This window comes from Mesocricetus auratus, unplaced genomic scaffold (assembly GCF_017639785.1).
Source record: "Mesocricetus auratus isolate SY011 unplaced genomic scaffold, BCM_Maur_2.0 Super-Scaffold_6731, whole genome shotgun sequence".
NCBI lineage: Eukaryota > Metazoa > Chordata > Mammalia > Rodentia > Cricetidae > Mesocricetus > Mesocricetus auratus.
Window position 1 is genome coordinate 6051833 of NW_024429185.1, and position 27559 is coordinate 6079391.

The following is a 27559-nucleotide window of genomic DNA, read 5'->3' on the forward strand; positions in this document are numbered from 1 at the left end:
TGGAAACATTCTAGAAGCTAATCTATATAATGCTATGCAAGCTACTCAACAATTGAGTCAGGATTAACACATTTACAGGTTAGTAAGCGGGTTTCAGGGTAGCATGACTCATTTAGACTAGTTCATGCTGAGCTTATATCTGCATCCTCTGTGATGTATGGATACTAAGCTGTTAGCACCAAACCAGGCAGCTTCAGAGAAGGGATATGTTCTGAAGATATAGGTTGTTGCTAGTGAACATCATGAACTTAAGAAAGGTAAGGAAAAGCAGCTAGGACACTGTGCAATAATTCAGCCATGAGGTGATGACAGCAAGGTAGGAGTAATAAATGGAGAATCAATAAAATGTGATAGGCATTGGCCAGGAGGTGCCAGACAGGAGAGCAGTGCAAATGAAGGCACATTCACAGATACTCTCTCTGCAGCCCAGGACATGCTTGCTTCTCATTGTGGCTGAATCAGGGTTGGCTAGTGTCTCTGAGACCTGTCCATTAAGAATAGCACACAGTACTGAGACAGGATTTCCTTAACAACATAGTGACTCTGGTTTTGTCATTGGAACTTAGAACCCGGAAGCATGTTGAACAAGAAACAAAATGATTCAGGTCTTATAGAGAAGTCATGTGTGGTTAACATGTGTTTGAACTATGAAACAATGTGTGGACACAGTCGTTCAGTAGTTCCACCCATAATTATGTATCTAAGAGTAACCTGCAGAAATAATAGGCGGGACATTTTTTACCAGATAAATTCATCAGGTGTATCAGGGATATTGGCAACTGTATAGACAAATATCACCCCAGCTCTACAAAAACACTGATATGGGGGGATATTTACAAACTCTGATGGCCAGATATCACAATGCACAGAAAACTGGGGGGGTGTCATGTGTGTGTACATATGAGTGCTGAGGGTGGATTCGCTTGGAGCTGCCATTCATATGGACTCCATAACTCCACGTTCCGCTGAGCATCTGGAAGGGAAATATCTCTCTGCAGGATGTAATCTTAGAAGATAGGTCAGCTGGGAAATCACTTTGGAATTTGAAACCTAGATGGGGGGGGCAGGCAGAGGCTATAGGAGTAAATGTCATATATGCAATGTAGAGATCTAAAATGCTTTTCCTTTTATTCTGTTGTGAAAGTTTGTCAAGCCATACATGTTCATTCATCTGTTTCTCATTAGTTTGTTTTGTTCTTATTTAAATACACACACACACCACACCAAAACCTAAGCAATTGTAATGAAGAGAAATTGTTTTCTCTTGAAGTTTCTTTGATGATGAGATTCACAGAAATCTCTGAATTTTAAACAAATGTACCAAGTTAGAGTCCTCACTAGAATTCAAAACAAAATTCAGTCTGATTGTCCCTTTGTGTCACTGTTTCCCTTCAAATATGTCCCCTTGTTCTTTTGCTCCTCCTTGTGAAACCATGTAGGAAAAATTCAGTCTTGAAGCAAAATAGCAATTAAGGTTGATAGTCCATCAAAGAGCTCTGGCTGGCAATATCCAGACAGACATTCTGCATTAGACAGTGTTGAGATGGACCCTTACTCTATCTAGTCTCATCCATTGAAAAGCTGTCCTGGCACAGTGTTCTATGCTTTTCTAAATCATATTGACTTGCAGCTTGAAACCATCTTAATGAATGATCCAGGTTAGTTCAGAAGGTGTAGCTTCCCCCAAAGTACTAGTTTTTCCAGAGGCCAGTTTTTTTTTAAGTGAAATAACACAGAAGAAAATATCTCATTGCGCATTCAAAACTGACTTTCACATAAAGTTCAACTTGCATTTCCGTATAGAACATACTTCTTCATGGTTGTTCCCACAAGATCTCTCACTTGATCTTCAAGGATTTGTGTCTTTTTAGTTATGATGAAGGAAGGCTCTACAAATTCTGACCCTGAGTAGACAATTAAATGAACGTCACATAAACACCTTTTCTATGGCAACACATCACATCACATTCAGAGCATACAAACAAATGCATGCAGTAAATTCACTTGACTAGCTCTGTTCTTCTTTGTCTATCTGTGAGGTCATATATTTCCCATTTTGCTTCAGCGTTAGAAAACATAGTGGTCCAAATAGAGGTTAGGGAAAGTAATTTTTATATGAAAAGATCAAGCCTCACAATGTCTTTCAGAGTACAATAATCCTAGGTAGTCCAAGAATAATTCACAGGCCTCATTCTAGATTTTGTCCCCTTTTCTGTATTACCACCAGCGATAGGGGATATATTACTTCACAGATCAGCTTAGGCATCAAGTTCATACTTATATTATTAGTAATATTCTGGTCCACAACTCCAGAGCCTCTTAGCAGGTCAATTGCAGTAGATTATGTATCTTAACAGGTGTACCTGCTAGTTCTTATTTTTTCTAACACCAGTGATATATTCTCCACATTGAACCACATGATTCTCTTCAAGTGTTAGAAGATGTACAGGATCTAAAGAGAAAGCAGAGCATACATCACCTTTTAACAATGAGATAAAGCCAAGTTAAAAACTTCTACTACATATAAATTCTAAATGGATTGGACGTCTAAGCCCAACGGCCTTCTAACCTGCCTTAAGCGCTCTCTTCTGATCATGTGACTCTTCTTGTCCTTTCAGCATGTTGTGCCATTTCTACAGCACAGCCTTTATCCAAGTTCCCTCTGGTTGAAAGGCTGCTCCTCTGTGTTCCTGTTGTATGCTCTCTCATGATGTTGGGCCCCAGCCCCATGGGGTCTCTGTGAGTTGTTGGTTAGTCTACAAGTGTAACTTGTTTTCCAGTTTAAGTGCTTTTTGTTTTTTAGTCCTGGCTTACTGCCCCGGCCTTGACCCTTTGACATCAACATTTAATAGGAGGAAAACACGCTCTCTTCTACCTGGGGATTTTTTATTGTGCTGTAAACTTGTATATAAAGCTCCTCCCTCTTACAAGAGGGAGACCTCTTAGTACTTGTAATGAAGATATATACATACACACTCTCCTGGCAATAAAGGCAACACATGTATTCTCTTAGTACAAACAGCTGGATGTTTGTACTTATGATCACATTCAAATAAGATGAGTCCCCTCCCCATTGAGTCACTCATAAACCCTTCAAGTACTGTATCCTCTGCAGATCTGAAACAGTGTCCCATTTAATGATACTTGGGATATCACAAACTAGCTCTCTCTTCCTCAGGTCTGACTCACCAACATAGAAAATTCTACCACTAATGTGCTGTGGACCTTAAGATTTTGCTTCCTTCACTCATCACTAAGATCATCCAAGGCTCGGGGATTAAAAGATCCTTTTGAATCAAGGGTTGGAGATACCTATAAGGACCATAAAAACCCTTTGGTTGCTTAGGTTGACTTTAAGGACAGGAAAATTCCCATTGAGTAGAGGATGAGGGCTGAGTGTAGAGGATGCTAAAGAGAATGAGATGTGGTTCCTGAAGACTTGCAGTAGAGAGGAAGGGTTAGTCTGAGAATAGAAATACTGAAGTCAAATTTATCTTCTTTCATATCATTGGCTTCATCTGGGTGAGGACTGGAATGTGCTGCCACCCCCTTCCCCCCAAAAGCCTAGGCCAGATCATCTATTCATTTCTAGAAATCATTTTATTTATGAAACTTAAATAATAGTAAACTTAACTAGTTTAAAAAACCTAGCCACGATGGCTGTGATTGCTCGCATCTATAATCCCAGCACTTGTATGGCTGAGACTGGAGTCTTGACTGGAGTTTGAGGCCAACTTGGGTTACACAGTGAGTTCCAGGTCAGCTGGGATTCCCGGAAGGGATTCTGTTTCCAAATAAATAAACAGACCAAAGGTTCATTACGTGGTCTGCAGATAACCGGGGCATCACAGTTTGCCTGTGTGTAAGACTTCTAGATTCCAGTCAAATAATCCCACAAAGGTCTGCGTGGAGTCTAGCCCAAGTCAGTCTAACCCTAGTAACCTAAGCATGGTTAAATACACTGCAATTTTTTTTCACTTACAAATGCATCTGTGTTAAAAATTCAGGGAGTTGGCCTAGGAGATTTCTGGTGGATTTTCCGAATTTGCATTGCATGACATCAGCTGAGTTTCAACATTCTGGAGACTCAAGAAGTCATGTTGGGCAGTAGGTAGAAAAGGAGCTGTGGCTGTCATTGTTCTAGGGTTCTCCTCAGTGAACTGAGTACCACCATAGTCTCTCTCTCTCTCTGTCTCTCTCTCTGTCTCTCTCTGTCTCTCTGTCTCTCTCTCTGTCTCTCTCTCTCTCTCTCTCTCTCTCTCTCTCATTGCTGTTGTTGCTAAGTCTCATGGCAAAAGCCTGTAATCTCAGCTATTTGGGAGGCTGAGGTAGGATGACCAAAGTTTTCAGGTCAGTCTGTGCAACAGAGTGATACACTGTTTAAAAATAAAAAGGGAAATGATAACTGAAAATATAGCTCAACACTACAGCTCTTGTCTAGTATGTGTGAAGCCTTGGGTTTTACCCCTAATACTGCTGAAGTTTCATAGGAAACATTAATTATCACTGTATTAGTTTTCTCAAATATACTATATATATTTGAATATATAGTAATTGTTAAGATTTGGTCAACGACTGTGAAAATCCCTCATGGAAGGCCTTACCCTCCCTGGGGAGCAGAGGGGAGATGGAGTGGGATGGGAGGTTGGGAGGAATGGGGGACGGGGGAGGAGGGGAGGGAGAGGGAACTGAGAGTAACATGTGTAAAAAGTTAAATAAAAATTACTATAAAAAAAGATTTGGTTAATGAATGGGCTTGATTGTTTATTCGTTTGTTCGTTTATTTGTAGGGTCTCTCTGTGTTACCCATGCTGTCCTTGAATCTCTGGACACAAAGGATCCTACTTCTCAGCCTTCCAAGTATCTAAGGCTAAAAGCACACATCACAGCCAACTTATTAATTTTTTTAGAAGACATTTATTGTTGTTTAAATGCCCTACACACTCATGTCATTGAACACTTGCTTTCCAGTTGGTGGCCCTGTTTGGAGAAGTTATGCAACCATTAGGAGATGCTGCCTTGGTGAGGAAGTATGTCTCTGGGGGCTGGCTTTGAGGGTGCATAGCCTTGCCCTGCTTCTTGTATGCTAATGGTACCACCTAGATTCCTATGCCTGTCATCATCCTTCTCCATGATGCACTTTATCCTTCTGGACCTCTAAGATAAAATAAGTTCCTTAAGCCGCTTTCAGTCATGGTATCTTTATCACAGCAACAGAAAAGTAACTAAGACAGCAGTACAAGTAACAATGACAGCAACAAAAGTTTCTTCATGCAAAGATGAGATTAATACTAGCAATATCAGCCAGGCAGTGGTGGCGCACGTCTTTAATCCCAGCACTCAGGAGGCAGAGGCAGGCGGATCTCTGTGAGTTCGAGGCCAGGCTGGACATAGCCTCCAAAAAAAAAACCAAAACAAAACAAAAAAAGACTAGTAATATCAAATGGATTTGTCTATTTTGGTGATAAACATGTCACAGTTGTGATAAATATATTAGAAGCAATTCTAAACACTGGGTATCTATTAATAGTAACTTAGTGCTTTATCAACAACTAATTAAACACACCTTTTTAAATTGGTTGCCATGGTAATAAATGGAGATACTCAGAAATGTTTATATCTATCAAATTTATTATTAGCTCTTGAAACATAATTCATTTTCAGTAGTAAGTTATTATTATGCAGTGCTATAAGATGTTTGGAATGATATGTCTATGTTAGCAATGAAAAGATGGGCAAGTATGCACAGATACATATGTGGCTGAATATTTATAATAATAATACTCATGTTTGTTACTCAAAAGTTTCTTTAGTGCATCTGATAGCTAAAAGTGAAAATTTAATTCATTATAATTACTCTGCTGTCAGATCATCTATTGTGTTGGTTCTGGGCATTCATCCATCCTGAGAAGGTAGCTGTCAGAAGAGAAGAGCCCTCAAAATTTTAGTAGAGGCCTCTACTGAACAGAGGAATTGTGGGAGTAGGTCAAGAGAAATGCCAGGTGCACCTTGTTGAGTCTAACACAGTTGATGTGGTATTTTACTCCAGGTGTCCTTATTGAAGATCCGTTTGCTGGGACACTACTTCAGTTGCATATATAGTTAACATTCTCCAGAACTTTCACTTCATTAAAGAAACCCTACAAAAGTCAACTCAGCAGAGCAGATAAAAGTCCCTGAAATTCACTATATTATTATGTATGTAATTAATAATATTATTCTTCCATGCTGTGATTTTTCTCCAAAGTGAATTATGATAAGCATGATGCGACTGTAACTGTTTTTTAGCATAGCTGACCCATTTACCTTTGAATCACAGAATTCTTTCAAAGCATATAATAACATCATTGTTATTTTCACTTGATTGTATATAGTTTTGACTAGTTATTAATTAAGAGTAGTAGCATTTCTGCTGTAATAAAAATCTTTCATTTCAGCAGCTAAGCAATATAAAGGGCTGTATTTTTTTTCCTCCTGGAACGTGTTGACACATGCTCTGCCTGCTCTAGCCTTTACAGCTCCCTCATCACACAGGGAACATGGAGGAGGTCTTAGAGACTGTGTTCCAGGTGTGTATTGCTTTTGTTGACTGTCCATTAACCAGAACCAGTAATCAAGCCCCACCTGGATGTATTCATGCTAGGAAATACAGTCTTCTTTTGTGCCTAGGAGGAAACTGACTTGGCTTTTGTAAACATATCAGATCATTTCAGCATTGCTTTTCTTTACTGATGAAAAGGGACCTAAAAGGAAAATTTAATTGCATTTTTATACCTCAAATCAGAGTGTCCTCTGAAGGCTATGACAATTACTAAACGAAGTCCTTTCTTATTGAAAGGATTGAGGAATGAAGGCATAAAAAAGTATGGAGATACAGAGAGGAGTCAATAATGCTGAAGAGGGAAGCGACAGATGATTCTGTAGTGTGGGGGTCATTGGAGGGTTAGTTAGGATATGGAGGTAGTCTTAACTGGTGGCTCCGTGGTGACTCCTGGGTGCTCACGTTCTACTTCATTCAGTTTGAACAGCCTTATGTTTACTTATAAGATTACGATTAAACTCTTTCTAAAATGCAACTTTAAAAGCTAGAAAAAGAAAAACAAATAGCATACAGTGTAAGATGGAAACAACTGAACTAAAAATCAACAATGTAAGAAACAGAAAAAATAATACAGAAAAGTCAAGGAGGGATTGGAGCAACAGCTCAGTAGTTAAGATCCCGTGCTGTTCTTTCAGGGGACCTGAGTTCAAATCCCAGCACCCACATCCAATGGCCCACAACTAACTGTAACTTCAGCTCTGGGGAGATCTGATACCCTTCGTGAGCCTTTTATAGCTTTTGTGAGCACCTACATACATATGATAGATACATACAAAAGTGCATATACATACATGTATGAATAAAGATAAATCTTAAAAATATAAAAAAATAAAGGAAATAAAATATTGATTCTTTGAAAGATCAATAAACTTGATGAGCCTCTGGCCAGACTGATGAAAAAATAGATGGAAGACACAAATGGTCAGATAAATATCACAACAAGTTATGAAGATGATAAAATAGTAACAGGTAAATATCACGAAATACTTTATCTCAACAATGTAGACAATATAGAGGGAATGAGGAACTTAAGATATGTGTGTGAATATTGCTAGTGTGTGCACTTTGTTAGGACAATTCTATCAAAAATGCCTACCTATTTTTAAGAGGCTTTTTGTACTGGTCCAACACTTAATTTTGTACATTTTGCAACTAGTAATTTGGTGAATTACATTAGCTGATTTTAAAGTTCTAAATCAATTTACATTAATATGATCAGCTCCATTCATTCATGACATAGTAATAATTTGTTTTGGCAGCTATGACAAAATTGATTCATAGCATAGTAATAATTTGTTTGGCAGCTATCACAGATTAAGTGGCCTAAATAATTAAATTTATTTATTTGTTTATAATCTGGATTCTAAACGTCCAAGATCAAAGTGTGTCTTACTCATTTTATGAACATGAGTCCTATTGGATTGGGGACTTACATTTATAAATTTATTTAATCACTTTTTCCTGTTGTTTTGTTTGTTTGTTTTTTCTGGGATAGGGTGTCTTTGTGTAACAGCCCTGGCTAACCTGGAACTCACTCTGTAGACCAGGTTGGCCTCGAACTCAGAGAGATCTTCCTGCCTCTGCTTCCCAAATGCTGGAATTAAAGGCATTCACCTCTGTGCCATGCATGATTCATTTAACCTTAATCAATCCCTTATAGGTGGAATAAATTAGCCCATGTTGGCTTAGACTTCAAAAGGCAGGTGTTTTAACTAAGGGGGTACAAGGATGTCTGTGGTAATTGTCCATTTTTTGTGTTGTTGGATTCACTTAACTAATTATTTTCACGACACCAAGTTTTGTAATAGATATTGATCTATAGTTTCCTTTCTTTTAATATAGTTATCGGGTTGGGTAGCAAAGAAGTGCTTACCTTAGAAAATAAATTGGGAAACATTTTTCCACTTGCTTTAGAATTAGTATTATTATTACTGTGATGCCATCCAGGCATGTAGTTTTCTGCAAGTATTTTTAATTACAAACTCATTGTGTTCTTCTTTAAAAAGTATATGTACATTTGCATACCAACATAAACACATGCCTAAACATATACATACTTTGTTGACAGCATTCACCTAACTTTATCTCTTTAGAGATACTGAAACCAAAGGAATTATTTTTATTTTTTTATTTTAGAAGCACTCTTATTTTGAGAATCAATTTCCCCATTCCCTCATCCGTCCTTCCATCCTCCCATGCCATGCACTGACCCCCCCAACCCACCCCTACCCACTTCCCAAGGATAGTGAGACCCTCCACGGGGGGGGCATCAGAGTCTGTCACATTATTTGGGGGAGGGCCCAGGCCCTCCTCCCCGTATCTGGGCTGCAATAGTATACCTCCAAAGGGAATGGCCTCCCAAAGTCCATTTGTGCTCTAGGGATAAACACTGGCTCCACTGTTAGAGGTCCCATAGACTGCCCTGGCCTCTTAGCGGGCCCCCACATTCAGAAGGCTTGGTTCCATCCAATGCAGGTTCCCCAGCTTTACGACTATGGTCTCCATGCTCTCACTAGGTCAGATCAACTGTTTCTGAGGGTTTCTCTAGCACAGTCTTGGCTCCTTTGCTCATCCTTCCTCCCTCTTCACAACTGGATTCCTAGAGTGTGACTCAATGTTTAGCTATGGGTGCCTGCTTCTGCTTTCATCAGCTACTGGATGAAGGCTCTAGGATGGCAACCAAGGTAGCCATCAATCTCATTATAGGGGAAGGGCATCAAAGGCAGCCTCTCCATCACTGCCTATTCTTTGTTGGTGTCATCCCTGTGGATCCAGAACAATTCCCCTGTGCCAGACCTCTCTCCTAGCCTATCCTGGCTTCATCTATCAAGGCATCTCCTTTCTTGCCCTTCTCTATTCCAATCCTGTCTCAGTCCTCCTGTTCTCCTCCCCTCTTCCCTTTTCCCCCTCCCGGCCTCTCCCCTTCCCACCTCTCCTCCCCACCATGCTCCCAGATTGCTCAGGGATTCTTGTCCCCCTCCACTTCTTCCCAAAGGAATTCTTAAACAAATATTGTACTACTGTCCAAAATAAGGAGAATTCATTCATTGTTCATGAGCATTTGTTAAATATGTCTTACGTTGTATGTTCTAGACAAAACGGTCAATGCTAGAGAATTTGTTTGTTTGTTTTATTTGTTTTTCGAGACAGGGTTTCTCTATGTAGCTTTGGAGCCTGTCCTGAAACTCCAGACCAGGCGGGCTTCCAACTCACAGAGATCTCCCTGCCACCGCCTCCTGAGTGCTGGGATTAAAGGTGTGTGCCACCATTGCCTGGAGAGATTTTTTTTAAGTAAATAAATGATGTGTGTTTTTTGTGGTGGGTCAGAATTGTGAATGGTGGAAACATTAACTCATAGAAGTCACCCAATAGCCCATGCCTCTTCTTGGTCAATCCCATACCTCATTATGTAAAACTCACTAACTTTGTGTATTGTCTGGTGCATTTTGTGTATCAACCCAATCACCGTGCTTGTTTTCACTTTCCCTCCAAGAATAGCCCTCTCCCTCAATAAAGACAGGTTGGTTGAGTGCACTGTAAGGGAACAGTTGGCTGGCGGCACTGGAGATCCTCTACCATGGTGCAGGGAACTCTAGCTCTTTATGTAAAGCATCCTGTCTCTTTGCTTCCACGGTGCCAAGAGGGACTGATACACAGCAGTTCTAATTGGCTAGTATTTGACTCTGGCCAGGCCCTAGACTCCTCTGACAAGCAGCTTTGTAGCAGCAGGTAGTGTTTGATTTTGACTCACTGAGCGTTAAGATGGCTCCCTGAGGGTTCTGTTCAGCAAGCTGTGTCCACAGTGCTTAGACTTATCCTCCCCCTCCCCCCACCCCACACTTTATGCCTTCTAAAGAGCTCCATTTAGTCCAGATTGGGAGAGGGGGTAACAGTTCAGAATGTTTATCCATGCTTCATGAGATATAATTTTTCTTCCCCCCCCCCCTTGAGACAGGGTTTCACTATTTAGCCCTGGCTGGCCTGGAACTCACTATGTAGACCAGGCTGGCCTCAGACTCACAGAGATAGGCTGATGTCTATCTTGAAAGCACTGTAGTGAAGGATGCATCCCAGGAAGAGCCACAGGGAAAAGAAGCATAGGCAAGGCGATGGTGGTGTGGTGCTTTTCACTCCCTCTTAATACACGGGGAATGTTCAAATTTCAAACACGTCAAATCTCTGCCTTCATAAGTTCTGTTTTGAAAAAGAGAGAAAAAAGAAAAGATTAATTTTTGTGTGTATGGATGCTTTGCCTGCATTTATTTCTATTCTTGGAGGCCAAAAGAGGGTATTAGATCCCCTGGAACTGGACCCAGATGGTTGTGAGCTACCATGTGAGTACTGAAAATTGAACCTAGGTCTTCTGGGAGTGCAGCAAGCACTCTTGACTCCTAAGTCATTTCCTTTTTTTAATTGAAAATATTTTGTGTATGCCTCTCTCCCCTTGCTTTCCCTCCCTTCCTCCCCCCCACACGCATGTGCGTGTGCGTGTGTGTGTGCGTGTGTGTGTGTGTGTGTGTGTGTGTGTGTGTGTTTCCACTGAGTTTGTGTTGTTTGTGTATGGTGACCATTTAAGCGGGTAAGTTGGAGACTTAGACTTTACTGTACTAAAAATCTTTACAGTCTAGAACAATCCACAGTGTGATCTTATACAACCTTAGGCCCAAACTTTCACCTGTCACTCATTCCGTGCCTTTCTCTGAGGCAATACTCTGTGAGGCAAAGTGTTAAACAGAGTGAATTGATGGAAACAGCCCTGGTCTGCTCTGCCTAAATAGCATAACCATTAACTACTTGTGGCGATAGCATGTGGGAAATGCGCTTTAGGGAAAGTGAATTTTTAAACTTAATATTCTTTTAATTCATTGAAATTTAAATGGCCACATTAGCCGTTGAATTGGACATCGCAGGTGAGTTGAGTAGAAGTGGATGCCCATTATTCACAATGTAGGTGTGATGATTGGGCCAAATGCAGATGTACGGTTATTTTTTTCCCGGTGATATATGTTGCTGAGAGCCAGTTTTTCAGAACCATCCCCTTTAAACACATGACCACACTTTGAAAGCTTTTTAAATAGGTCTTGTTCCCACTCTGACCTAAGCCAGGACCACCTCCTACTTGGATTGCTTCAGGAGCTTACTAATATTCCTCTCTGCTTCTAGCACACCTCCCGGGGGGGGGGGCGGTCCTAAGGGGAAAATCAGATCACACTGTTCCTTTGCATGAACTCTTCCTGGGGAATTCCAAGTCAAGACCTCATGCATACCTGCTCTTTATGTCTTGCTATGCTGAGCACACACCAGGGAAGACCTTAGGAGCTCAGCATTGAGTTATTCAAATATTTGCATGGTTTTCATACCTCACCTGCTTCAGGTCTGTATTCAGATTTCACCTGCTGAGTTAAATCATCCCTGGAAACTCCTTGCATCTGCCTATTCATTGTCCCAGACCCCAAACTCCTTATCCTTTTTATGTGTTTGAATTTCTCCCAAAGACAGCATTATGTAGCATCCCATATACTTGCTTACCTTACTTGATGTTTTCTCAAACTCTGTAGGCTGTGAGTTCCTTGAGGGAAGAGATATTTTGCGTACTGCTAATATTTTGCATACTGCTATAGTCAGCTAGGTGCACCTCAGACACATAATAAATATCACAGGAATGTGTGAAAGAATGGTGATCCATGTAAAGAATAGTAAAAATAATGAAGGCTAGATGTGTTAGTGCATTCTTGGAACCTTACACTCACCACGTGAAGCAAGAGAATCCCATGTGTGGGACAACCTGAATATGTAGCATGACCATGCCTTAAACCAAGTGTGCATATTATTACTGTTTTTCATATCACGCTTAGCCTAAATTATTTGTGTCATAGGGAAAGGTTGAGGTGAGTATGCTTGCCATTTCAGACCGTGCACTGACCTAACATTTTTGAATTCCAGAAGTCAGGCAATGCGTTCTCTCCTCTCGCTCTTTCCCATTTCTTCCATTCACCTGAGCACACGAACCACAGTTTTGGACTTTGTTTCTTATTTCTTATTCTGCGTATCCATCCAGCATTCACTCCACATTCTGCATGTTTGTGGTGAGTTTTTCTCAGACATGTCCCTTCGTTTTGGGCTCTTGAAATTCAGGCACAGCACAGTTTGAGGTAATGTTCAGTTGTTCTCCTTTGGGTAGGGAGAAACTTCAGTTACTGTTGAAGGACCATTATGGCCAGGTACAGGATTGGGAGGTAGAAAGAGGACAGCAGCCGACACTCTCTCTCTCTGAACTGTTTGTATGCCCCTGGTGTGAGATTCATCAAGTGTTCCGTCTATGTACTTAAGCATGTAAAACCAGTATTATATGTGATTAGTGACAAACTCTTCTTTCCCTAAATACCTCTTCTCAGAACCTAGGGTTGTTAAATAATCCAAAATAAATAAACAAATTGAATGAAGAAGACTGAGCCATAGACCACAATGAGCAAATGTTTAAATGGCTCACATTTTAATGCAAAATAATTCACACATATGAAATATCAAAGCTTGTAACAGAGAGAATGAAAGTAAGCCAATGAGTTGAGCCTAAATCCTGGGGTTTTATGTGTTGCATGTAGCCTTGCCTATTTGGTTTTTGCTGTACATTCCTTTCTGTAAGCCATTGAGTTATCTTGGCTTTCACCTGGGTTAGGGAGTTTGCTTTGTAACTCCTGGAGAGAAAAAAAGCATTATGTACTTGGCCATTCATGGGTTAAGTATTCAGACTACTTGGTTTAAGAGTGTTATGTCTAATCTTAGATTAACACCTTGTAATTCTAATTTAAACATAGCACTTGATTCCAATCTTATATATTTATATACAGAGCAGTGAACAGCTCTTAAATATAAAATTTGATGTTTTGATTAATATGACATCACCCAAGTAGAATATTTGCATACTCCTAGACAGTTCCCTTCGTTCCTCATTACAAAAAAGTATTGCCATTAATCACTGCATATGAAAACTCTGAAATCCCATGAATGAAACTTAATAGTTTTTCAACATCTGACATCATAAGTATACATATTATTTAAATAATTGACATGAAGAGATAATTCCCCTGAAAGTCAAATAAATGATAATAATGTTAGTGTGGGCAATAGGATTCCTTTGGGGATGATAGAATATTTTAAAATTAACTGTGGTGACATTTGTGCTTTTCTGCTAATAAACTGAAAATTACTGAATTGTAAGTCTTAAATGGGTCAGTTTTGTGGCATATAAATTAGGTCTCAATGAAACTATTAAAAATTATTCCAAAATGGTAATCAAGACTATGCAGGCAGCTGGGTGCAGGAGCTCACACCTTTATTCCAAGCAACCGAGAGGCAGAGGCAGGTGGATTTCTATGAGTTTGAGGCCTGGTCTACATAGTGAGTTCCAGGCCAGCCAGAACTATACAGCAAGACCCTATCTCAGAAATTTAAAAAAAATCTCAAAAAATGTATTACTGAAGTAGTTTAGAAAGTTCATCAATAGAGGTAGTTGATAAAAATATTATGTGATTTTTTTTCTGGATTTAGTAGTTTTGTGGAATTTGTTGGTTTTGTGGAATTTGTATTGATTTTCTTTTTTTAATTCTGAATAATTACTTGCTTCTGCAACTAGAATATATATTTCAGAATTTGGGCTTTACAGCCTGTTAGAAATAGAAAGGATTAGCTAATTATATATTAATACTACTTGATAGAATCTCACCCTTTCCATTTCTCCTTTGGATTTCCAGTACTATCTGTCTTCCTTGCAATATGGTTTCTCTTTCCTTCCATACACATATACCAGGGCTCATGGACCACATTAATGGAAGTATACTGAATTGAGTAATCATATACTTATCCATACTTTTGGTATCACCTGGTTCTCCTTTTTGGGGGGTGATATATGGGAATGCTGTGGACTGGAACTGGGGGTATTCTTTGTATTAAATAAATTTTCTATCATGGAGAACACCTAACTAGCCCTCCTTCCTGTGTTTAAAGAGGTAAATTTGTAGGCATTGACTAGTAATTCTTTGAACTGTGTTCCTGAGTTCTCCGGGGGACAAGTCATAGGTCCCTTAATTAATAAGCTTATGAAAGTCTAGGTCCATCTTTCAGCCTATATGAAGTCCTGTCTGAATTTATGGGTTGTGGGTTATTTTTCCAGGTAAAAGCCACAAGGTCGGTCAGTGGCCAAGTCTTGGGGTAGCAAGTGCATTTTGCATTAGTTCTTACCCATGGATCTTGTCAACACAATTGTCTGACTGGGAGAATCAAGGAGACAGGAACTTAGAACATGGGCACAGGGACTGTGTCTGCGAGGCTCCTTTGTGTAAGGGTGAAGGGAGGATCCACAGATGAGAAATAGCTTCACACCATGTCCCCCTGGCCTGGCAGGGGGAACCTGGAGAGCAGTTGGCTTTCAGAGGTTGAAATGGATTTATTTCCCGGGATATTTCCTCATTTTGGTTCCTCTGGTGGGTCCCATAGTTGGCTTTGATAGCCAGAGATGGGTCAGTCAAGAAAAGTAGGTGTTTCATATAGTTTTCCTGTGTCTTCAGCGTTCAGGTAGCAGCTAAGCTTAGAGATGGCCCACACTGACCTGGTTGTCTGGATTTATGGGCCACCAGAAAATCTGACCCCCTAATCCCTACTTAAAGTTGACCATCTTAGTGACTTACCAGTCTTCTACTGGTCACATGAATAAGACAATAGAGTCGCAAGAGAAATACAGGACCACTCTACAACTGTCCAGGTGCCATTCGGCCTTCAGGTGGGTGGCCGCCACTTTACATACATTAGACCTTACTTAGACTGGATATGCTTAGTCCTGCCTCCTTGGCCTCCGGGCTTGACAGCTGCGTCAACAGAGAACACGAATAAGAATCAGCACAGAATAGTTGCTAGTTGGCACTTGGCTACTGGCCTCATAGATTTTACCTGGAAAATTAGCCACCAGCTTCCACAAATATTCCTATCTCATAGATGGAAACCCGTCCTTTCCAGGGGTGTATTCAAGGTCTCTCTCATCCCCAGTGGAGGGAGCTTTTCCAACCTTTTGTTTCTGCTGCAAGGATCAAATGGGGGACGGGTGGGGCAGAAGTGCCCAGGACAGAAACTCAGTGAAGTGACATCTCATTGTGGGATAGTCCCAGTGGCAAGCTTGCTGTGTGGACCCGGGAGCCTGTATCAGGGTGAGACCTATTTCCTTGAGAAATGGGCCTTTACAGTTGGAGCTTGTGGATGGGACAGGTGGCTCTGAGCGCCCTCACAGGCCAGTGACCCAAGACTCTGGCCCGGGCAGCGTCCTCCGAAACGAACCAGCTCCCCACAGCGACCCTGAGCAGCCGCGCGGGCGCGCGCCCGGGGGCCCCAGGTGGGACGGCGTGCGCGGGGCTCGCCCCTCCCGGCGCTCCCGGAGAGGAAACGCCCGCGAACGCGCCGCTCACTTTCCTCGGGCTGGGAAAAGTGTTGCGGAAGGAGACAAAGCAACAGGCAGCAGCAGAGGGCTGCCGGACGCCACTCCGCCGAGCGTCGCCTCCGCCTCCTCCCCGTCCTCGCCCTCGGCCTCGTCCTCCTCCGCGCGCGCGGGGCGCCGCCCCCGCTGCCTTCGCCTTGACGTTGCTGGGGGCCGGCCCGGGGGCCCGCCTCGGGCTCCGCCGCTCCCGCCCGCCGGGGTGCGCGCGGCCGCCGCCGGCCGTCCCGGGGCGCGCAACAAAGAGCCAGCCGCCCCGCACTCGCGCGCGCCCGGCCCGCTCCGCTTCCCCGCGCCGCCGCAGCCCCGCGGCCCCGAGCCCCGCGCGGGCGATGGAAGATGGAAGGAAGAGACGCTGCGGTGAGCTCGCCGGCTGACCCGGGCTAGGGGAAGGGTGTGTGGAGTCCGTCACCGCGTCCCTACCGTACCTGACGCGGGGGTGCTTTTGCCTTGTCGCTTGCCTCTGCCCCATCAGGATCCCTGGGCCACTTCACTTTGAGACCTGATAACTATTTTTCCTTTTCCTCCCTCCACTTCGTTTTCTTTGTGTTTGCTGGGGGACCCAAGAGGGCCAACTTTTTGTTGTTAAGGTTTCGTGTTCTTAGTTCGCCCCTCACTGCCTTGTGAACCTCATCTGGGGAGAAGAAACCTGAAAGCTCATTCTTGCTTAATGATCTAGAGAAGGAGGCATTAAAGAGAACCTAAGGTGCCCGTGTTAGCCTGCCAAGTCAGTTCTCAGATTGATTGACTATCATGTTTCTCTGTCAGAAAGAAAAAAAGGAAAGAAAAGAAAACCCTTGCACAGAGAAAGCAAACACAGGGAGATCATTCCGTGTAACATTTCCACTAGCTTTTAAAGACATTTGAGTGATTCTGTCTTACTGCATGTAACTTTCGCCATAGATGTCCTGGTAATTGATGTTATGAAAAAATTTGTTTTAAAAAAACAGGCTACCACAGATTAGAGGTTGAGTTTACAGTGCTGTCAGTTCCCTCAGTAATAAGTGTTTACTTTTGTCACTGTTCTGGATGTAGAAGGATGTTGAACACCATCAGGCACAAGATATAATGGGAATTAGGACTGCAGTTTCCAGACTCTGGCCCTCCTGACAGTGGGATCCAGTTATTCTGCTCCAGAGATTTTCTTGAGTGGGTCCAGGTGCAGGTATAGGGAATAAGGAGATCTGGAAAATCACTGTAAGTGGGGTTTTGGCCATACATGGTGCAATTCATTCTGTGCAATCAGGTATGTACAAAGGATGTTGCCAAGCCCAGTGGCCGGCGACTAAGACAGATTCTGTGCTCTCTAGGAGCCAGAATTCTGTTAGGAGTCTGATCTATGCAGGATCCAGAGAAGGCAGGGAATCTGTCTTACCGGTTTGGAAGTCCCAGCCCTGGTCCTGGGTTTGGTTGGCTTTTGTTAAGTTGTAGGGGAGAGGTTGTTCCCTGCCTAGAGAGAGAGCAAATACACTTTCTACCCTCTCCCAATAAATGAATGCTTTTGCAGCCTTGATTCCCTGTAGGAGTTCTGGAGAGATTTGTCCTGCGTTAGTCATAAGCTAAGTCACCGGTGTAACAATGGGTTAATCTGGGTCTTGATTAAGAGGTGCAGAGGCGAAACAGGGCATCAAATGTGTATGTGCTCTGGCTTCAAAACTGCTTTCTGTGAGGCTTACGGGGATAATGTCATTTGGCAATGATGAGAAGATGGTATTTTGAGGTTTTGGGTTGGGTTAAAAGGTGAGTAATACATGCTGATCATTCTCAGTTTTGTCTGTAAAATATTCAGACTTGGTTGAGCTTTAGGCTGACAGAAGAGGAAAATGTAACCACAGCCTGTGTGTTAGTGTGGGAAATATGGTTATAGAAGGTTTCGGGGAGTGAGGGGAGGGGGCGTCTCGTCTAACCTGGGTCACGTTTGCTGCAAGTGTTCACCATGTTCTTCCAGCACCATGAACGGATTTCTTCCCGGGTTTTTAATTATAAGTGGTGCTAACTATTGAACCCAGAGCACACAAGGCTGATGTGTGCTATGCCAGTGCTTAGCTGCTTCCCTACACACCTCCTGAGTTGTCTTGAGTTAAACCAACCCTGGTTTATTTTCAGGGAGTATTAATGAAATCTCTAGATTTCATAGTAGGATGAGATGGATATCATACAGGAGTGTTAGTCCTCAGTGTTCATTTCTTGACAAGCTTCTATCTGTGATACCTTGTGTGTATGTTCAGAAATGAAATGGTCCTGTTTCCCTTAGTACCATTGTGTGGTTCTGAGTTATCTTCCAAAGCTCCATTTGTAGTGACTGAGTTTACAGCGGAGGAAACGATAATTTGAAGGGCTTAGGTGACAAGCTATCCTAAAATTCAGAATACCGCGCCTTGTTGGAAAATAAGGTGTAACTCACTACATTAATAATGAGTCTTTGCTTATGCTATCTTATTTATGCAAAAATAGCACATGTCCTTTCAATACTTGTTTGCCCTACCAAAAGAACAATTTTTTTGCTGTTCCCAGAAGGTCAACAAACTGGAATCCAGTTGGTGTTGCCAAATGGGCAAGGACTTTGTTGGACTCTAGGGCACAGGGGTGGTGGATAATTCTCTTTTGGCAATCCCTGTGGTACAAGGAAGCCCCCTGCTCTTCTCTCCTCCCATGATAGAGTCCAGGGCTGTTTGTTTGTTTATTTTCATTTAATTGTGGCGAACAAAGATCGTGTTTGAAAGACCCCTCCTTTGTGACCCTGCACAGGAGGAATCATCAAATGTACTTGCTTATGAGCTGGGACACTTTTCCTTTTGCATGATGCATTTGCATGTGCTGTGAGTTTGTGAGTATACATGGTTTAAACAGCAGCACCAGTATTACTTGGCTCAAGGGCATGTGGGGGCCAGAGGACATCACTTGCTGTTTGTTCCTTAGGAGTCATCCACTTCTGGTACAGTCTCTCATTGGTTGAGAGCTTACTCTAGGTTGGCTTATAGGTGGGGTTCCTGCCTCTGCTTTGCCAGTGCTGGGATTGAGTTTCATTTCAGGTCCTACCTCTTACAGCAGAGTGATGCAGGCACAATGAAGTGCTATAATCACAGCTAATAGTTTTTGAGTTCTGACATGGATCATGTCCTGTCCCTGTGATAGTTGTGAAGTCGCTACTGTCATCATCTTCATCTTGGAAGTCCTGAGAAATTTAAGACATAGGATCCCACAGCTAACAAGGTTGCAAAGCAAATATTCGAACTCAAGTGGTCTAATTTGCTTTCCCACTTCCCTGTGTCCTCAGAGTTAGCCCTGCATGCTACACAAACTGAGGTTTTGGATCTAAAAGGAGATGCTGAATCCGTCAACAGCCACCTTGTGATAGATTTATTGGTTTAAACAGCAGCACCAGTATTACTTGGCTCAAGGGATAAAAATTGTATAAATTGTTGTCCAGCTCACATTAAAGAGTTCCCTCTAGTCATAAATAATTGAGATAAAAAATAAAGCAGATTAACAATTTAAAGTTGAATGCAAGCCTCACTTGTTTTAATTCTAACACCTCAGAAGTATCTGGATGGTTCTGCTGCAGTGGTGTTGACATAGAGAAGTCTGCTTTCCCTTGTTATTTCTTTCCAGGAACTGGAGCTCAGAGCTTGTTGAGAGTGCATCTGAAACAATAAGAGGGGGCCAGGGAACCAGCAGAGGGCATTCCCAGGAGCAGGCCACAGCTGCTCCCTGCTTGTCTGGCCTTCTGTTCCTGGACCTTTGCGAAGAAAAAGAGACTTGTAGAAATGAAGCAGCTTGGCTCTTCCTGTGGCTGTGGTTAGTGCACGTTGGAAACAGAATGTGTTCAAAAGCGGCCCTGGCTTCCTTTGCTTGGCCTTCAGGAGATCATTGGTGAAGTACTAAGGGATTGCTTCTCTGTATGTAAAACTGTACTGGCTTTTCTGGAACTTAGGGTTCTGAAAACTTTATTTTCCAAGAAGCTGCTGGGCAAGGTAGATTGGGTCACAGGACCCGGAGGAGGAGGGCTCTAGGTCACACTGGGTGGCACAGACTCTGTGCAACTAGATGCTTGCTGTCTTTGTGATTCTATTACTTTCTAGCAAATTTGCAGTGGAAAAATACCATGAAATTGGAGGCAAGCTGTATGATCTGTCAGGGCATCTTCTGTGACTTCCCCTTTGTGTGTGTGTGTGTGTGTGTGTGTGTGTGTGAAAGCTGCCAGTAATCCTGCATGGAGCTTTCTACATGAATGACACAGCACCCTTCGGGCAGCTGGTTTGATTTACAGATACCGATCTGGTGGCACCTAAGGGCCCCTGAGCTGCTTGCGTGGTTTGCTGACACCCATTTCCTCTCATAAAATCTCCACGAGAAAACAAAACAAAACAAACAAAAAAGCATCATTGCTCCCAGGGAGTTAATACCTTGTAAGTAAATTAGGGCAGAAATTAAGGTACACACTATTCATTGGTCCATTCATTTATTCACAGAGTGTCTAAACAGGTTTGTCTACTGACCTAGGCTGACCCAAGAGAACCTGCGAAGAACACCCAGTGTCCTCCAGTCATTCTTCAGAGAGTCAGACTCTGCAGTTGGTGAATACTGACATTGCTGTTCCGAGAATTCGGCTCCTATGAATGATGGACTCAGTTAGGCTCCTTGTCAGCACACCTTAGTAGAACTTTCTGTTCTGTTCGTAATGTCCTGTATCTCCCTTGTCAAATAGCCAGCATTTGCATGTAGCTAGTGAATACTTAATACTGCTAGTCTCAAGAGCTGAATTTTAAATTTAATTTAGTTTCAGTAAATATATGCAGTCTTAGGTAGCTATCCTGCTGCCCAGCAAGGCATTCAAGCAAAAGTGCTTTAAGAGATGCCATTGTCTGATCTGAGCTGACACATCCCCCTTGAGTCTCTGGCTGCTGTTTACCAAGGGGACTCTGATAAACTGAGAATTGTTCTTATTTATCCCAACATGACTGATAAGTAAAAATGTGGAGAAGGAATAGGGAGGTATGAGATTTTAGTGAAAGTCAATACATTCATTTGAAACGATGGGAGAGAAAATGTAATTGCCACTAGGAGCTATTCGGAGGAAAACAGGAACCTATTTTGTAAGTAGTATCATGTAAATGGGAAAAGTTTTGAGGCTGGTCTAGCTGAGAGTTGTCTATTGGTTTAGCCTAATTGAAGAATGAATGACATTGTTTTGAGAGCTTAAGAAAGTGATGGCAACATAACAGTTGACTTCTTTCATTTCTGAAAGGAGTGTGTGATGCTCTCCCTTCAAGTTCTTGAGAATCTGTGTAGCATAGTCATGACGATCCAGTTGGACAGTGGTGGGTATCAAAACAGTGAAGGTGTTTCTTGAAAAGCATACAGAACTGTCTTGGAGAACCAGTAGATACTCAAAGAGCATGAAGACAACGGGTAAATGCCTGGATGACACACATATTGACAGGAAAGGTGTGTTGCATTATATACTGAGAGAAGTGAAAATACTTTGTGTCATAGTTAGAGATACAGTGTACTCATAAGGCTGTGGGGCAGAGAAAACCACAAATACTTTGTGTGGTAGATCTAGGAAGCAGCTACATTATAGGTTTCAGGCGGTGTCCTACAGTTATGCACAGTGAACAGATTTTGTGTGCACTATGTGTGACAACTTCAGAAAATTCTCAGTGTGGGTTAGAGGCAATGAACTCTTTCTATATTTAGACTGGCTTTTATCCTCTCTCTTAAATGCTGGAATTACAGGTGGGAGCTACCCTTCATTATGGTTTTGATTTGCATGCCTCTAATGCCTGATAGTATTTTATTTCTTATGTATGTTAGCTACCTGTACATCTTCTTTGGAGAAATAATTGTTCAGATAGTTTCTTGGTTCATGTCTCCTATGTGATATATGCTTTTCAAGCATTTTCTACCATTCTCTGAATTGTCTTTCCATTTTCATTCATTTCCTTCGCAATGAATGTCTTTATCTTAAGCAAAGAACCATTCATTATGCTTATATATTTGTTGAAATGAGTAGACAAATTAAGCAAAATGATGGTGTAATTAAATTTTTATACTTCTTTCTGGTGAGAAAAAAAGGGCAGGGCTGGGCATAGTGGTACTCTGGAAGCAGAGACAGGTGATCTGTGTGAGTTGGAACTGCAGCCTGGATTACACAGAAGAGTTTATGCCAGCCAGGGCTATAGAATGAGACCTTGTCTCAAAAGAAAGAAAAGAAAAGAAAAAAGGATTCAGCCTTGGGCTATGCTTCTTGGCAAGAACTCTGAAGACTTTGAGATCCATAGGTTCACTGAAAGGACTCTAGGAAACCATTCCCCCAGAGACTTTTGTGTAGAACACAGTGATTTCCTGGATCGGACAGAGAACTACTTTTTGAGAGAAGACACCGAACCTAGACAAACCTGCTTGATCCTTATAGATGCTATTATTTCACCATCTAAGAAATGTCTTCCAACTTTTCTGTCACAAGAACCTCCCTCCCAGCTTTAGATGTCTAGGGATACCTGAAGATTCTGGTAGTAGTACTAGGAAGGGCCACCCATGTTCTATGATCATCCTGTATAATTCTGAAGAGCAGAATGCTGGAATCTCAGATCTAGTCTGGTGACAGTGATGACTTTCTAGTGGTGGCCTGTAGCCTTTAGTTAGTTCTCGTTGTGTGGTGTGTTCTCTAGGTGGCAAACATCCTTCCCTGTGGGAGATCACAGGATGTTGATCTGGCGTGTCTGCATCTGCAGCTGTGCTCAGAGATGTCTTGGATCTTCTCTCCATTGCTGATTCTCTGGAGGCCTCCTGCAGGAGCATGGAACTTCATGAACCTGGTGGGGAGTAAAAGTGGTGTGATGGAAATCAAAATAGACGGCATTTTACATACTTTCTACAGGTTGGTTGCTTTAGGTGGCTGGTTGCAGTCTCCTGAAGAATTTGTTAAGTACATAGCCCTGAGAGGAGACCATTTCCTCATAAAGGAGATTCTGTCTCCACAGGAGGCAGCACTATGCAGTGGTTAGGGTGGAGACCTAACTTAGTCTGATTCATGTCTTGAATCTGTCACAGAATTGTATCACCCGGGGGCAAATTATTTTGCCATCCCTGTGCCTCACTGCCTCAAGACGTCATTGAATACCTCACTAACACTGACTGGGTGGGAAAGGCTTAGGATTATGTGGAAAAGCAGTTAAGTGGGCAGTGAATGTGACCTTTGCGTGGAAGCTACACTTATGTAGGGGCAGAACTAGTATTGCCTTTCTTAAGGTTACATATCTACTAAGGGGCACACCAACCTTCCTGGCGTCTGTCTGTGATTACCTATAAAAAGTGCTATGTAAAAGTCAAAAAGAAGTTTTTGTACTTTTTATGGTTCTTTGGCAGGTGGTAGTCATTTAATGTTTGTCCAATGACTTATTTGAATATCATGGACAATTAAATAGGTTAGTACAAGAAGCCTCCCAGGAGGAGGTGGGCAGTGAACGTGCTTTGATGTTTAGCCTTGTCTAACCCTGGAATGGAGTTTACAGGCTCATCAAGATCTGTGGCCTGCCAGCTCTTTGCTGTCGCCCTCACTGTGGGCTTTTGCTGTGTCTCTGTTTTGTGGGAATGGAATTCTCCTGCTTTTTAGTCAGCATTTATGAGTTGCAAGTGTCAGGTGTGTGATTCGCATTGTAAGTCTCTTCTTGCAAATAACAATCTAGACCACAAAAGATAAGGGTAGCAAGGCTGTGAAAGTCCTTCCCTTGTTCTTTGCCTCCTGGCAGAATCTTCTGGTGGAAGTCGATAAAGACCATGAGCTGTGTTTGTCTGGCGTGATAAAGCAGTCTTAGAAATCCCTTGTATTCATTCATTCATTTCTTAAATTTTGTCTTCTCCTTTTCCTTTACTCTCCTTCTCGCCTTGTGTTTTGAGACAGAATTTCAGGTAGCTGAGCATGACCTATTTTCCCCTCCTAGGCCAGCACTGTAGGCATGCACTGCTACACACCATTTACGTGGTGCTAGGTATCAAATCCAGGACTTCGTGCATGCTAGACAAGTACTCTATGAAGCTAGCTACATCCCCAGCCCCATCGCTTCATTCTTGACACATTTCTTCCTACATTCCTGGTGAGGCTTTTATGTCAATGCATATTGTCTTGTATTGCTGAGTCCTGTTTTGGGCCATCTGGAGAACTCTAATAAGACATAGTATGATATTCTAAAACTGGAGCTCAAGTAAAGCTATGTAGCTTATAGATGTAAAAGACCCTGATAGTCTTAGAGAAACTAAAGCCAAGATTTTTAAAACATTAAGCTAGTATCTGTATATGTATATGCTTACTTAAGTGAGTGAAATGTGATTTAATTATGAAATCATATATCAATAAGCTTAGCAAGGGAGTTATAAGTTATAAGTTAAATGATCATTTACTTTTCACAACCTATGTAGTGTATATAGACATATTTGTATCATGAATTTTTATATTTTACAATTAATATTTTATTTTGCTTCTTTTTAATGATGGCGATTTAAAACCAAAATAAAGTCATCTAATGGTCACTTAATATCTTTGGTCTGGAACTCACTATGTAGCCCAGCTATGTTGAATCTTGGCAGTCTTGCCTTGACCTCCTTCGTGCTGATTATAGGCATGTGTCCCTGTGCCTAACATGATGTCTTCTGGGGTGGGTGAGGGATTTGTTTTGGTTTATACTTCAAGGTCACAGTGCATTACTGAGAGCAGTCAGGGCAGTAGCGGAAGCAGAAAGCATGGAGGGCTGCTCCTTACTTGCTTTTAAAGCCTTCCATTTGCATTTATGCTGCAGCCACGCTTACTGTGCCTATGTTTAATTATTTTGGGGGGGTTTGTTTGGCATCCATAATTTTAGTAGTAAGTACAACCATTATAATTTGGGGGCAGACACAAGTGGTTCTTGGTAATCCCCATGTGAGCAGAATTTCTCAAGTTTGCCGGAATCATGATGACTTCCCGTGACTATTAGTGATAATGGGCATCAGCTAAGGTGTTTTAAGTGCTGTTTATTCATGTTTAAGGTTTCTAGTGGGAGTTCCTACTATGAATATAACTTCAGAAACAAAAGCAAACCGTTATGTGCAAATTGGTATGATATTATTAAGGTAGAGGAATTAGCAGTTTTAAAATGTTGTTTTAAAGTCACTTTAGACCTTTCTCTGCCTTCCACCATTTCTCTTGTATGCAGAGATACTCCTTTTTGGGATAATTCAATTCTACACATAAACAGGTGCTGAAACACTTTTCCTTTTATCTAAAAGACTCCTTTAATTTCTGGAAAGTGGATTATAGAAACATGCCCTGCACGCTCATTTTACTGTGTGCGTTTCTGAAGCATAACAGGTTTGTTTCCTCTTCTATTTTGCATCTGAGTTCAGAAGTTCACTAAAGTGGGTGACACCCAGATTTTATACATCATTAAAACATAAAGTGCTTGCATCGTGCATCATAATTTCCCTTTCATCTAAAGAAATCAAAGTCCATTACCTTGGACTGGTCACTTTCACCTGCCTGCAGGAAGGATGCCTGTGTAGAGCTCTCATTTAAATGTGCTCTGCTTAGGCAAGATTTAGAGCTTTGAGGAAGCATGGCATTCTGAGAGTGTGTCAGAGCATCTGAGTTTAGACAGCTGCTTCTTTATTTTTATGGGGCTAATTTAATGATCAAATTTGAGGTTTGTTTTCATATAATAATTGACTGAATATGTGTATTCATACTAAGTGATCTGTTTAAACATTAAAACGTTACTATAGATTATGTGCGGCTCTGTAACACTCACTTTTATTTGCTTTTATTCGTACATTTCACTCAACGGATATTTACTGAATTTCTCTGCTCTAGGTTTTGTTTTGAGTACTGGGTTTTCAGTGGTCAATAAAACGGGAGAGAGAGGGGAAGAGAGAGCACACAAGTTTTTATTTCTGTAAGGTGAGATGTGTGTGTGTGTGTATGTGTGTGTGTGAGAGAGAGAGAGAGAGAGAGAGAGAGAGAGAGAGAGAGAGAGAGAGAGAGAGAGAGAGAGAGAGAGAGAGAGAGAGAGAGGGAGAGGGAGGGAGAGAGAGAGAGAATATTGATAGTACAGAGTCTTCCAGGACAAAATAAGACAGGAGGATAGCTGAGGGTTAATAGAATAGGAATTATGAGAAGCATGGTTGGTTAAAGATGGTGCATGGCCTGAAACAGGGATCAGCAAACACAGAGTCTAGGTCAGGGTGATGCTTTCTGCCTCGCAGGAACTGGGAAGTCATGAACAGAGGAAAGCAGACAAGATCAGCAGTTCCTGGAGACCTTGTACTATTGTAAGGGTTTGCCTTGTGTCTGGCATGAGTAGAGAAGCCATGGAAAGAGAGTCACATAAGGGTGTGACACCATCTGGCCTGTGTTTTCAGAGCAGTTGTAGCTCCACCCTGTAGTGGAGGTAGAAGGGCAGAAATGGACAGACCTGTGGAGAGGCAGTTTGATGAAGCAGAGAGATTCGTTTGTGATGTTTTTCATTTACTTCCCTTTCCATTTTATGAGATCAGCTATCACCCGATAGCCCAGGTTCTCCTTGATCTTGTGACAGTTTTTTTCTGTCTGAGATGTTCGAAGATTACAGGGATGAGTCCCATACCTGGCAAGGAACTCGGTTTTGGAAGTTGTTTGCCGGGTTTTCAAAAGAGAGGTCAAGGCTAGTGATAAATATTGTGGTGTTGTCAGATATTGTGACTAGGTGAAATACACAAGGAAGTAGTACTCAGTGAGAAGGAGAAGAGGCTCAGCCTTAAGAACTTGGGCTGCTGGATCTCTGAAGGTGAGGGGTGAGAGAGGACTGCTCAACAAAGGAGAAATAAACAAAAAACTGGAAGAAAATCTTAAATTTGGTGTCAGACAGGAGCCAAGTGAAGACGCTCCAAGGATGGGCCAGGTGCCTCTTAAAAGGTCAAGTGAAATGAGGGCCAGGTGCACATTGACTGGTAAGGTGGCAATGGAGAGGTCATGAATGGGCTTAATAGCAATGGTGGCCTAAAGGTGAATAAAAACAGATCACTGCCTCTGGGGGACATGATGACATCTGGGCCCAGACTGTGGAGTCGAGCCATATCTGGGTCCATGACCCTACTGCAGCCAGGGATTGGGTTGATATCCATGGCTACTGGTATCACAGAATGCCATGCAAATGACCTGGGTCTGGGCTGTCACCTGAGGCCTGGAGGGGATCTGAGGGTCATGTTGCAGCTGGGGCCTGCATTACCACAAGGTGTCATGAAGACAACCAGGCTCAGGCTGCAGTTGAGAGCCGTGTCTGGATTTGTAGCTGTATTATAGCCGGGGTGTGTGTTGATGTCCATAGCTCCCGATACCATTGAAGGCCATGCTGGTGCCAGGAGTCTGGGCTGTCACCTGGGGCCATGTTGGTGTTCTAGGGTTGTGAGGTCATGCCAATCTGAGTGGCCTATGCTGCCATGGGGAGGCCCTGGTGACATCAGAGCCC

General features: G+C 42.2%; 1 protein-coding gene across 2 annotated transcripts in view; it reads left to right on the forward strand.

Moving 5' to 3' along the window:
• The window catches only part of Psd3 (pleckstrin and Sec7 domain containing 3), a 435804-nt gene that overhangs the window by 45919 nt on the left and 362326 nt on the right, over positions 1–27559 (forward strand). The window contains exon 1 of one of the 2 annotated variants that reach the window (XM_040742210.1): positions 16303–16439. The exons of the other annotated variant lie outside the window; for it this stretch is intronic. Coding sequence (XP_040598144.1) covers positions 16419–16439 — 21 coding nt within the window. The 5' untranslated portion in view covers positions 16303–16418. Of the gene's footprint in view, positions 1–16302; positions 16440–27559 lie in introns of those variants that run through there. 2 annotated transcript variants of the gene reach the window in all.